At 39.8% G+C, this 12,505-nt stretch overlaps 1 protein-coding gene across 6 annotated transcripts in view; it reads left to right on the top strand.

Moving 5' to 3' along the window:
* The window catches only part of ZFAND6 (zinc finger AN1-type containing 6), a 75,388-nt gene extending 73,115 nt beyond the window's left edge, over window positions 1-2,273 (top strand). For all 6 annotated transcript variants that reach the window (XM_068559074.1, XM_068559065.1, XM_068559040.1 and 3 more), the window contains one exon: window positions 1,357-2,273. In XM_068559074.1, the coding sequence (XP_068415175.1) occupies window positions 1,357-1,505 (149 nt within the window). In that variant the 3' untranslated portion in view covers window positions 1,506-2,273. The remainder of the gene's footprint in view (window positions 1-1,356) is intronic.
* The last annotated feature ends 10,232 nt before the right edge of the window (window positions 2,274-12,505 follow it).

Raw genomic sequence — 12,505 nt, 5'->3', positions numbered from 1 at the left:
GAGATAAGATTTTGAGTAAATTATGTTTTAGGAAGGTTTGTCTGGCTAAGATGTAGATAAAGAGGAAAGGAGATTTACAGTCTGATATCAGACATGTTTAAGACTGGCCCATGCCTTGGCAAATGTATTTATTTAAAGAATACAGACGTGAACAAGTAAGGCATTTTAAAGTGTACATATTTAGCATCAAATACTGTCTTTCTAAACCTCAGAAACTTCGACTTCATGATTAGAAAGAAGGCTGCGACTTAGTAATTTCTGTCTTGTCAGTCTAGTATTATTCTTGGCTCCATTTTTCATTCATTATTATGAAGTTATAGGGGAATTCCTTGGCAGTCCAGTGGTTAAGACTCCACGCTTTCACTGTCGAGGGCCCAGGTTCAGTCACTTGTCAGGGAACTAAGATCCCACAAGCCGTGTGGTGCAGCCAAAAAATAAATAATAAAATTTTAAAAATAAAAGAAAATTATGAAGTTACAGAGTATCTTTTTGAAGTTTAAAAAAATTTGGTAAAGGAAGTTTACATCAAATGTCAATGTTTAAAATATTGATTCCTATGTTCCATTTCCAGCAATTCCATCATTACCATAAAATCCTAATTTGGGGGTGCAGGACTGGTTTTATTTAAAGACTATCCACACTGCTTATTTCTCTGTTTTGGCTTCAATTCTTGGGGCATTTCCCTAAAATAAGTAGCATTTATTGCATGTTTACTATATGTTAGGCACTTAATACTTCCTCATTTAATTCTTACTGTAACCAATTCCAAAGTTAGAGATGCAGAAGCTAAGGGTCAGAGAGGCTAAGTAATTTGCCTATGTTAGTAAATAGATTCAGACTTAAGCAACCGTAACTCCATCTCATGCTCTAAATCACTCAGCCAGATTACAGTTCACCTCTCCATTGGAGGTTAGCCAAGGAAAGCTAATATACTACACTATTTGTTAACAGTTCTGTCAAAAGTTTCATTTCATCTTCCTTAATTAAATCTTAAGATTGCCTTCTGACAGTATGCTTATTTTTTCACATTGTAGTATTTGAGTAGTGTTTCACATTTTCAATTTAGCAACCCTGTTTTTGATAGGAAGCAGTTGTGTCACAGGTGAAAACTTGCACTCAGAGAAGTGGTTATGACTTGGTCTGCTGATACAAACCTGTATTTGTAGGTAGGAAAAAGAAATGAAGCCATCAGCTGTGGATTTTGAGAATGTTACTAGGTTGTGAAACTGCTTGTTTGGAATGATTCTTTAGATTGCTGCCCTAAATATATGATCTTTTTAACATTAATTATGCTAGAGAGTTTAATATTTTTAGACCTTCCATTCAACTCACGTATGTGCATTAATCCATTTTCAGGGTTTGAATGTCGGTGTGGAAATGTTTACTGTGGTGTACACCGTTACTCAGATGTACACAATTGCTCTTACAATTACAAAGCTGATGCTGCTGAGAAAATCAGAAAAGAAAATCCAGTAGTTGTTGGTGAAAAGATCCAGAAGATTTGAACTCCTGGAATACAAAATCCTTTGACCATCTGCAAACTAAAAATTGACTTGAGGTTTTTTTTCCTAGTCATTGGGAATGTAGAGCAATGTATCTTGCATAGACCTTTTAATCATGCATGTCATCAGAAGAATAGATTTTTGTTTTTGTTTTGAAAATGACTCTGAACATTTATTTACATTGCAGTTTCTGTGGCTGAAAAGACTTAAGTAAACTTTACAAGTATTATCCTTTTAAGATCATTTTAATTTTAGTTGAGTGCAGAGGGCTTTTATAACAAACGTGGAGAAATGTCGGAGGGCTGTGATTTTTTCCAGTATTAAACATGCATGCGTTAATCTTGCAGTTTATTTTCTCATTGTGTATGTATATATAGCTTTTCTCTGCAGCACGATTTCTCTTTTGATAAATGCCCTTTAGGGCACAACTAATTATCAGTAACTGAATGTATCTTAATCATTATGGCTGCTTCTGTTTTTCATTAACAAAGGTTATACATATGTTAGCATATAGTTTCTTTGCACCCACTATTTATGTCTGAATCATTTGTCACAGGAGAGTGTGTGCTGATGAGATTCGAAGTTTGTGTGTTTTTAAATTTTTTTGAGCGAGGGAAGGAAAAGCTGTATGCATTTCATTGCTGACTGCAGGTTTCTTTCAGATTACGTTCATTGGTCTGTGTGTATACAATATGAAGAATGATCTGAAGTAATTGTGCTGTATTTATGTTTATCTACCAGTCTTTGATTAAATAAAAAGGAAAACCGTAATGTTCCCTTGTATTACTTTTTCTCTTATTCTTTCTGGTAGTTCATTTTGACTTTTGGTCCTTCAGTTTTCTACTTTACTTAATTTTGTGAGATGAACTCACATCTGTTTGTGAGTAATCTTAGGATGACAAACTGTGATCTTACATTCCTGTGAGTTGAACATGTCATATTTTCTAGCTCTTGTCTGATTCTCTGTTCTGAACTCTGTCACACTGAATTAGCATCTAGTAGAAGCTTCGTTTTGGTAGGATTAGAGAAACAGAAACAGCATAACTCAAACACGGCAATTGGAGAATTGTGAAGTAGAAAGACCTCCAAAAGACCATTTGTCCTGTGGTTTCAAACTTACCTGGCCACCAACCTTTTTAAAACTTGAAATATTATGTAAAACAGATTAATATAGTATTTTACAGTACAAATGTCTATGTTTACATTTGTTTGCTTACTACTTGTATACTGTAGCTTAGTATGTATATTCTACCTTCATATGTAATGATGGCTTAGCATTGAAATCTGTAAATGAGAGAAAACCATTATGACTATCTCAATAGATCCAGTTAAAGTATTCAATAGAATTTAACACCCATTCATGATAAAAACCCTTGATAAATTAGGACTAAAAAGGAATTCCCTTAAGGTGATAGTTTCTATGTAAAACCAAATAAACAAAAGACAAGCATCTTCCAAAAAGAGGAAAATTCATTTCCCTTTAAAGCCAGAAACAAAGGGCTGGTTTTCCACTATCAGTGCTTATATTCAAAATCATGTAGAGATCCTAGCCAATTTTATAAGAAATAGAAAGTAGGAAACTCATTATTTGTACATTACATGTTTGTTTTTTTAGAAAGCCCAAATAACTCTAAAGAGAAAGTACCAGAAATACAGGGTTTTGTTAGGTGGTAGGTGTAACATTAATTTTCAGAAGGCAGTTGCATTTCTTTATAGCAGAAACAACTGGAAAACTGGAGGACATCTTTTACAATACCAAGTACCTAGGAAATTAACAATGTATGTTGAAGACCTCTTTAAGAAAAAATGCTTAAACATTATTAAGAGATAACTAAGACCTCAAAAAATAGACATGTTCGTGGCTAGGCAGACAATATCATGAAGATGTCATTTGTACCCAAATAGACATACAGATTCAAAGCAATTCCTATCAAAAATCCCACTAAGTTTTCTCCTGGAACTTATTAAAGTGATTCTAAAGTAAAAGATAAAGGAGAGCAAAAGGCTAGGACATTTCAGAAAGGAAAGAGCAGGGAGGTGGGCATTTTTCCTGCTGATGTTAAGACTCACTATGAAGCCATGTTAATTAAAATAGTGTGGTATTAGCTAAGGGCTATACAGAATCCCAGTAGATTAGACCAAAATGCCCAGAAAAAGCCATGCATGAGCTGAACTTGGTATAAGAGAGATGGGACACCACACTGGGGAAAGGAGACTGTTAGGTACTGAGAGCACAACTGGTTATCAGTGTGGAAAAAGGTGAAAATTGATCCCTATGTCATACCATAGGGGGAAAAAAATAATGTCTTAAATGTAAAACAATTTTTAAACTCTCAAAAAAAAAAAAATGATTACTGCTTAGACCTTGGGATACAGAAGGACTGTTTAAGACACAAAGCATTAACTGAAAGTATTATTGATGAATTTGTCTATTAAAAAGAGGCATTTTAAACCAAAAATACCTTAAGCTATCTTCAAAGAAAGGGAAAAGCCAAGTTACAAACCAGTGCAAATCAAGACCATAGTAAGATACTATTTTACACTCATTCAATTGGCAAAAATTTAAAAGTCTGGCAGTATCTAGTGTTGGAGGGATTCCACATAATCTCTTAAAGTTTCCTGATATTAACCAAAAGTGGTTCAATCCTTCAAATGCTTTGGTAATTAATACCTTTTAAAGTTGGACTTTCAAACATCCTATAATCCAGAAATTTTACTTCTAAGTGTATACCCAAGACAGACTTGCACATAGGTGTAACAGGAGACATATAGGAATTTTCATAGCATTGTTTACAGAAAGCAAAAATCCAGAAACCACTCAAGTCCCCATTGAAGAATGATGGGTAAATAAAATGTGATATATTCTTACAATGGAATAGAAATATAGTGATCAGAACTAGAGATCCCTAGAGACAACAAAATAAAAGTACCAGATAGTAAGCCAAAATACACCTTTTTGCAAGTCACATAGATGGAATTTATATGAAGAGAAAACAGGGTAGTGATGACAGAATTCAGTATGATATCCTTAGATGGGAAGAGGCCAGGCATGTGGTACCATATGATCAAGGCCTTGGCTTTTCTAGACATAACTAAAAGCAGGCTATGTGTGAGCCAATGCTGAGAGTCTTAATGAACCAAGAATTACGATTAATCCAATTTCCTGTACCTGAAGTCCAAAGTCATAATTATGAATCTTTTTTATGACCACATGTTAAAATCGGGAGTTTTGGCGATTATTTGTTGTTGTTATTTCTTTTTTTTTTCCTCCATGCACATGGTTTATTCTTAAAAAATTTTTTATTGAATATTTAGGAAAAAGTCCAAAATACAGGTAAATAAGTCAAAAGAGGTAATCCTTTTTAAAGATAATTATACAAACTGCTTAATTGCGACTTTAGTTCTAAGTAACTCAGCTTACTAGTATGGCTGACCATTTCTAATGTAGATGGTTAGTTGTTTGATGGGGTTTCTAGATAAAAACACCAAAACCATGATTCATGAAAAAAATTTTTAAGTTGGACTTTCTTACAATTAAAAATTGTTCTGCAAAAGACATTGTTAAGAGAACAAAAAGACAAGCCACAGACTGGGAGAAAATAGCAAAACACATCTTATAAAAGACTTATAAAAATAACTCTTAACTGTATGAAAACCCAATTAAAAAGTGGTCAAAATATCAAGACACCTCATCAAAGCAGATATAGATGGCAAATAAGCAAATGAAAAGATGGTCAACATAATATGTCATTGGAGAATTGCAAATTAAAATGAGATAGCACTACATACCTATTAGAATAGCTAAAATCCAAAACAACACCAAATGCTATTGAGGATGTGGAGCAACAAGAACTCTCATTCATTGGTGATGGGAATGCAACATGGGACAGAAGAAAGTTTGGCAGTTTCTTAAAGCTAATCATCGTCTTACAACCTAGCAATTGCACTCCTAGGTATTTGTCCAATGAATTAAAAACTATGTCCACTCAGAAATCTGTACCCAAATGTTTTTAGAAGTTTTATCCATAATTGCCAAAAATTGGAAGCAACGAAGATGTCCTTCAGATGTACCAATAAACTGTGGTATATCTATATAATGGAACAGTATTCAGCAATAAAAAGAAATGGGCTGTCAAGGCACAAACATGGAGGAACTTTAAATATATTGCTCAGTGAAATACGCTGTCTGAAAAGGCTTGCTACTATATGACATTCTGAAAAATGCAAACCTAGAAACAGTGAAGAGTGGTGGCTATGGGTTCAGGTAGAGGAAGGAAGGAATAAATGGGTGAAGCACGGGATTTTAAGGCAGTGAAACAGTCTACATGACACTGTAATGGTGTATACGTAACAGTATGCATTTGTCCAAACTCATAGAACTGTACAACACAAAAAGCAGAACCCTGGGAATTCCCTGGTGGTCCAGTGGTTAGGACTGGGCGCTTTCACAGCCAGGGGCCCAGGTTCGATCCCTGATTGGGGAACTCAGATCCCACAAGCCATGAGGCACAGCCAAAAAAAAAAAAAACCCTAAGGTAGACCATGGACTTCAGTTAATAATATTGTATCAATACTTGTTTATCAGTGATGACAAATGTACCATACAAATCCAAGATGTTAATAATAGAGGAAACTGTGTCAGGGCAGGGGCATATATGAGAACTCTTTGTACTTTCTGCTTAATTTTTCTGTGAACCCAACACTGCTGTAAAAAATAAAGTCTATTAGTTAAAAAGACAAGGAAGATGGCTGTCCTCTGTTGGAAGGTTCAGACAACTCTGTAGAGACCCCTGCAGAAGATGCCTGGGACTGCTGCTTCTGGCTCTCTGGTTTGGTCTACCTTTAGGTAGCATAGCAAACCTTTCACCTTAAAAAAAAGTCACATTAAATTTCAGGGCCATGGGACACCACTACATACATACAGCAGAGTCTATAGGTGTACTGTCTAGTAGAGTAACCACTAGTTTATACGTGGCTTTTTAAATTTAAGGGACTTCCCTGGTGGCGCAGTGGTTAAGAATCTGCCTGCCAACACAGGGGACACGGGTTCGAGCCCTGGTCCGGGAAGATCCCACATGCCGTGGAGCAACTAAACCTGTGCGCCACAGCTACTGAGCCTGCGCTCTAGAGCCCATGAGCCACGACTACTGAAGCCCGCGCGCCGAGAGCCCATGCTCCCATGCTCCACAACAAGAGAGGCCACTGCAATGAGAAGACCGCGCACTGCAATAAGACCGCGCACCGCAACAAAGAGTAGGCCCGGCTCACGGCAACTAGAGAAAGCCTGCGTGCAGTAAGACCCAAGGCAGCCAAAAATTAATTAATTAAATACATTTATTAAAAATTTTTTTAACTTAAATTTTTTTAATTTTTAAATTTATTAAAATTTTTTAAATTTATTTTTTATTTTTATTTTTGGCTGCATTGGGTCTCTATTGCTGTGCACGGGCTTTCTCTAGTTGTGGTGAGCAGGGGCTACTCTTTGTTGTGGTATGTGGGCTTCTCATTGTGGTGGCTTCTCTTGTTGAAGAGCATGGGCTCTAGGCATGTGGGCTTCAGTAGTTGTGGCACATGGGCACTAGAGCGCAGGCTCAGTAGTTGTGGCCCACGGGCTCTAGAGTGCAGGCTCAGTAGTTGTGGCGCACGGGCTTAGTTGCTCTGCAGCATGTGGGAGCTTCCCGGGCCAGGGCTCGAACCCGTGTCCCCTGCGTTGGCAGGCGGATTCTTAACCACTGCGCCACCAGGGAAGCCCCTTAAATTTAAATTTAAATCTGTTAAAAATAAAATGAAGACTTTGATTCCTCATTCACTGGTCACATTTCAAATGCTCCAGTAGCTCCATCTTGGTTAGCACAGATACAGAACAACTTCATCACCTCAGAACAATCTATTAGCAGTGGTCTAGCCCAGTGTGTTGTGTCCAGGGGAGCTGTGCTGATTTCCGTCAATGCGCAAGCAGGAGCCCCAAGATCTGACAGAGGAAAGAGCAGATTTGGACCACCCCCTCCAAAGAGAATGTGGGCAAGGTAGACGCTGAAGATTCAGGACTCCCCTGGTCTGTCCGGCAAGGGGGATGCAGTAGGGGGGTTTGGAATAATAAGCAGAGAAGGCAGATGGCAGACTAGGAGTAGAGCTTTTGATCTGGAAGCCTTAGGTAAGAGTGAAGCAGGTCTAAACTTAGTGCTATATTCCTGGGGTTTCTTAGAAAGGAAGGAGCAGAGATGTTTATGAGAGACATATTTCAGTGGGCAGTTATTGTTGACAGGAAAGCAATGTTTCGGGAGAGAGGCACTGAATTGTCTGTTCAACTATGCCAAACAGGTTGGATACAGAGTACATGTTAAATGTTGAAATTTCTCTGCATTTCTGGGTACAGGATGCGACCCACAGCTAAAGCTCAAAAAGACCCTGAAAATTCAGATGGGAAAAGGAAAAATTTGGATGGGAAAACCCTTCAATAAGTATTCATACAAAAAAGCAAAACAAAGTTATAAGTATCTTGTTGAAATCACAGAGAAGGAGGATCTGAAAAGTTGCATGTGCTTTGATAACAATAAACGAAAGTTCATTGTATGGTACACATTATTATCAAGTAATACAATTGTCAATGATATTCTCTCTACTTAACATGCTGTTTATTTATGGGTCTTTCAGATCCTGCTTAAATCCAAAATGGCTTTGAGGTAGTATTCCATCAAAACATGGATACAATAGTACCTGAAACAATTAAAGCAGACTAAAGACAGAATAAAAGAGGGCAGGAAGAAGAAAATTTGTCTTGCAAAAAACCCAGCCCTGGTTGAGCTGGTTCATTTGGCTCTGCTTCAGAATTATCAAGAAAAAGAGGGAGCTCTGACAGAGACTGAACTCTTCAATGAAGCAAATGTCTTCTCTCCTTAAGGCTCATGCTCAGAAATGCTTATTGTACACGTTTTAGAGGGGACACCGTGTGTTTGGCATGTATACCATACACTTTAGCATCAGAGGGATGTGTATCATGTGCAAACATGAGTGACATTCTGTTCTCTCCAAGGAGTTCAACCTTTAGAGGACCTTGGAACTGGACTCAGGGAATTCAAGTGCAAGTGAAATTTGTGGGGTGGGGAGAAGGGAATGGATGGATTCCTTAGGGTTGCCCAAAAAGGCCACCCTCCTTCTCCCAGTACAGGCAGAGTCCACTTCCTGCTTATCTGAATGGCAGTTGCCAGCCTCTCAGAGGCCTTGCAAGACATTTGCGCCATGGATTCAGAAAGCCCTTTCCAGTCAGGGGCATGCTTGTGTGAACGAGGCCAGCAGTGCAGCTGTTGGAGCCTCTTGTGTGCTACATTTTAGCATCCGAGGGAGGTACTGAATTTGGTGCTACAGAGGCTCAAACCAGCCCTTCATGATGGAGGTGCCAAAACTCACTTCCAGTCCTGAAAGCACCCATACCCTTCGACCCAGGAATTTACCCTCCAGCAAAAGTGTAGGAAAAGGAAAACATTTTGTGCATGCAGATCTCATGGCTCCATTGTTATTACAATCCCAAACATTGCAATTTCTTCAGCTGATGAAAATGATAATAATGAAGCCTATTTGGCCACAAGGAAAAATGTTCAGGAGAAAAATGTAAGGAAAGACTAAAAAATTGCCTCTCTGTAAAGTTCACAAAGATGGAAAAATCATGTGCATAACAAATGGAACGAGCAAATAACATGAAAATGTGAAAACTGTAGGATGGTGGGATTACAGGCAATATTTTTTCCTTAAAACTCTTTTTTATAATTGTTGTAATGTACATGCTCAACACACCCCCTCCCAAAAGAGGAGAAAGAAAAAATATAGTGTATTGGCAAGTCACTTCAAATGTTTTTTTCCAAATAGAGGACAGCTTTGGTGTCTTCAGACACTATATATAATTAGTGGGTTGGCAAGTCTATTTTAAAACTACGAAATCTTCCTCCCCCTTCAACTATCTCATGCCCACACCCCTTCCCATACACACATCAGCCCCACACCCTTCCCCCCAAAAGTTTTCTCTTTACATGGTTTTTATCATCTAGGCTTTCATTAGCTTGTGAGTATTCAGGGGAAGCTCCTGGCCCATTGCTCACACAGCCCATGCTCAGAAAATAAGGAAGCTGTGCAGTATGCCCAGGGCCTGGATGGGGGGGTGGGGGGCAGGGGAGGAGGCTCACTGGTTATTGATTAATTGCCTTTAGTCAGCAGTTTCTTATTATTTACTTAAGTATTTATGGAGCACCTATTCTGTGCCAGGTGTTTTTGTTTTTTGTTTTTTTTAAAGGTAAAGCTATTTTAATTTTTTATTTATTTATTTATGGCTGTGTTGGGTCTTCGTTTCTGTGCAAGGGCTTTCTCTAGTTGCGGGAAGTGGGGGCCACTCTTCATCGCGGTGCGCGGGCCTCTCACTATGGCGGCCTCTATTGCTGCGGAGCACAGGCTCCAGATGAGCAGGCTCAGCAATTGTGGCTCACGGGCCTAGTTGCTCCGCGGCATGTGGGATCTTCCCAGACCAGGGCTCGAACCCGTGTCCCCTGCATTGGCAGGCAGATTCTCAACCACTGCGCCACCAGGGAAGCCCTGTGTCAGGTGTTTTGCTGGGCCTTGACAAAGATACACAAAGAATAAGAAAGACCGTTCCTGTCTCTAAGGGGAGGGGCAGGGCCAGTACAGAACAAGTAAATAGTTCATTGCCCTGCAGCTAAAGAGTCACTAGAATTCTGTAGGTATTAGGTGCTGCCTGGAATAGTAACCGAAAGTGGGGTCCAGCTGCTCGCTGCTCAAAAGCCAATAAAGAGGCAAGGTTGGTGGAAAGGAATGTTTGCTTTATTTTGGATGCGGCAACTGGGGTGGGGGGGAGGAGGGTGGACTCCTGTCCGAAGGCTGACTGCGCCCACTGACAATCCGGGGCAAGAGCTTTTATAGACGGAGGGAGGGGGCTACATGCAGAAACAGCACAGTCAGCTCCGACAGTCATCTTGAACTTGGTCATTGGTGGTCTGATCAGCGTCATCTTGATTGTTTTAGGTACAGTTAATCTTCAGTTCCAGGGTTGGTTTGTTTCCATTTCTTTGAGGCCAGTTCTCTGCATTGTGGCAGCTTATGTCATGGCTACAGCCTGGTCATCATGTGGTTAACTTCTTCCACCTGGTGCGGGTTTCGGTACCTACAAGACAGCTCACAGGATATGGCTCAGAATATTCTCTGTAGCCCTTGAGGAGAAACTAAAGGTTCTTGACTTTGCTTACTGACTAAACTATTATTGTTTAGTCCTGTTTGACTGCTTTTCTTTGCTTCTGCATTTTCTCACTTCTCTGATTAAACTTATCCTTTGGCTAATGTTTTTCCACAGACAAAAGGCAGGCGGAGGACATGGGGGGCATAGACCATAGGGCCCTGCTCCGTTTCAGAAGGCTTCTTATTATAATAAGGCCACAGAACAAGAGTTGGGACCCTGTCCTGTTTCTTTTCCCCTTTCTGGAACCTGCCAGAATGAGTCAGAACATGTACCACTGCCAGAGACTGCCCTTCATCCCCTCCTCCCCCCGCAGGGCAGACTTAACCAAAACTCAGGTCTACCCTTGGCACAGACACTCAGGGCAGGAGATGAGAGCCGAGAACAGGTTGAGCAAGAGGGAGCCCCTTGCAGGGTGACCACTGGTCAGCTCCAACCATCTCCGGGCCTAGGGAGGGGGTTCAGCAGCCAGCCCTACTTGTAATACCCCCTCATCTCAGGCCTTCTGGTTTCAGGCCCTCTTAATCTCACATGATGCCACCAACCCAGCCTCTCCTCCCTCCAAGCCAAACTGCAGGGCAGCCTCCGTAACTCTGCAGAGTTGTGTGTGTGTGGTTTTTTTTTAATTTTTAAAAAACTTTTATTAATTTTTTGGCTGCATTGGGTCTTCGTTGTGGTGCACTGGCTTACCGTTGCGGTGGCTTCTCGTTGCGGAGCATTGGCTCTAGGCGCTTGGGCTTTAGTAGTTGCAGCACACGGGCTCAGTAGTTGTGGCACACGGGCCCTAGAGCGTGCAGGCTCAGTAGTTGTGGCACACGGGCTAGTTGCTCTGTGGCATGTGGGATCTTCCCGGACCAGGGCTCGAACCCGTGTCCCCTGCATGGGCAGGTGGATTCTTAACCACTGCACCACAAGGTAAGTCCCAGTCACCTACAGTTTTCATACTTGGTTCTAACTACAAGCTCTTTGGTACACACTTCACTGCTGATCTTGTTGAAAAGGCAGCGTTGTTTTAGAGGTGAGGACAGAGAAAGGAAGACAGGAAGGAACAGCTGGGAGACTTGGGACTGGCTGTTGACAAATGTGTTTGAAGAATGAAGATGACTGAACCTCATTTAGGGAGCAGGATAGTGGATGAGAGGAGATATGGGCAAGACATTGCAGGCAAAGGAGGTGCAACTTCTTATTTACTTTTAGGTCTTTCCATCTATCATTATTATTCATTACGAAATGTTTTTGAAGGGAAACAGTTTGTTATATTTACAAACCTTAGGATGATTCTGCCACCTTTAAAATGTTCTTTAAAAATAATTTCTAGAATTTTGGCTTAAATTGGTTTTCAGATTTATTTTCAGACAGCTCTGCTTGTGTATCCATTAATTCTTTAACTTTGGACTCTAATGTCGTAAGAATTCCCAAGCAAATTAATCAAAAGTCAGTGTTGCAAATACTGGTTTGTGTATTGATGAGTATTGTGCAGCCTATACTTTAATAATTTTAACCCACTTAAAGAAATAATTTTGTTAGGTTTCTAAGAAATTGCATTTCTATTATAAATGTATTTTCAGTCAGTGCTGACCACTTTACCTTTATAGCTGTGTTCTCTCTTTTTCTGATTGTCTTCTTCAAAAAGAAAAGCAAAACCCAGACACAAAGAAATGGCTAACTTTCTGGTTGGATGTCCCTGGGGGTAAAAAAGTAGTTAATTGATAACTAACTCTGTGCCAGGCATTATTTGACCATCACAGAAACCCTGGAGTAGGTATTG

The sequence above is a fragment of the Eschrichtius robustus genome, chromosome 1 (genome assembly GCF_028021215.1).
Source record: "Eschrichtius robustus isolate mEscRob2 chromosome 1, mEscRob2.pri, whole genome shotgun sequence".
NCBI classification, from domain to species: Eukaryota; Metazoa; Chordata; class Mammalia; order Artiodactyla; family Eschrichtiidae; genus Eschrichtius; species Eschrichtius robustus.
The sequence above is the reverse complement of the archived record's forward strand: the minus strand, read 5'-3'. Positions and strand labels throughout refer to the sequence as shown.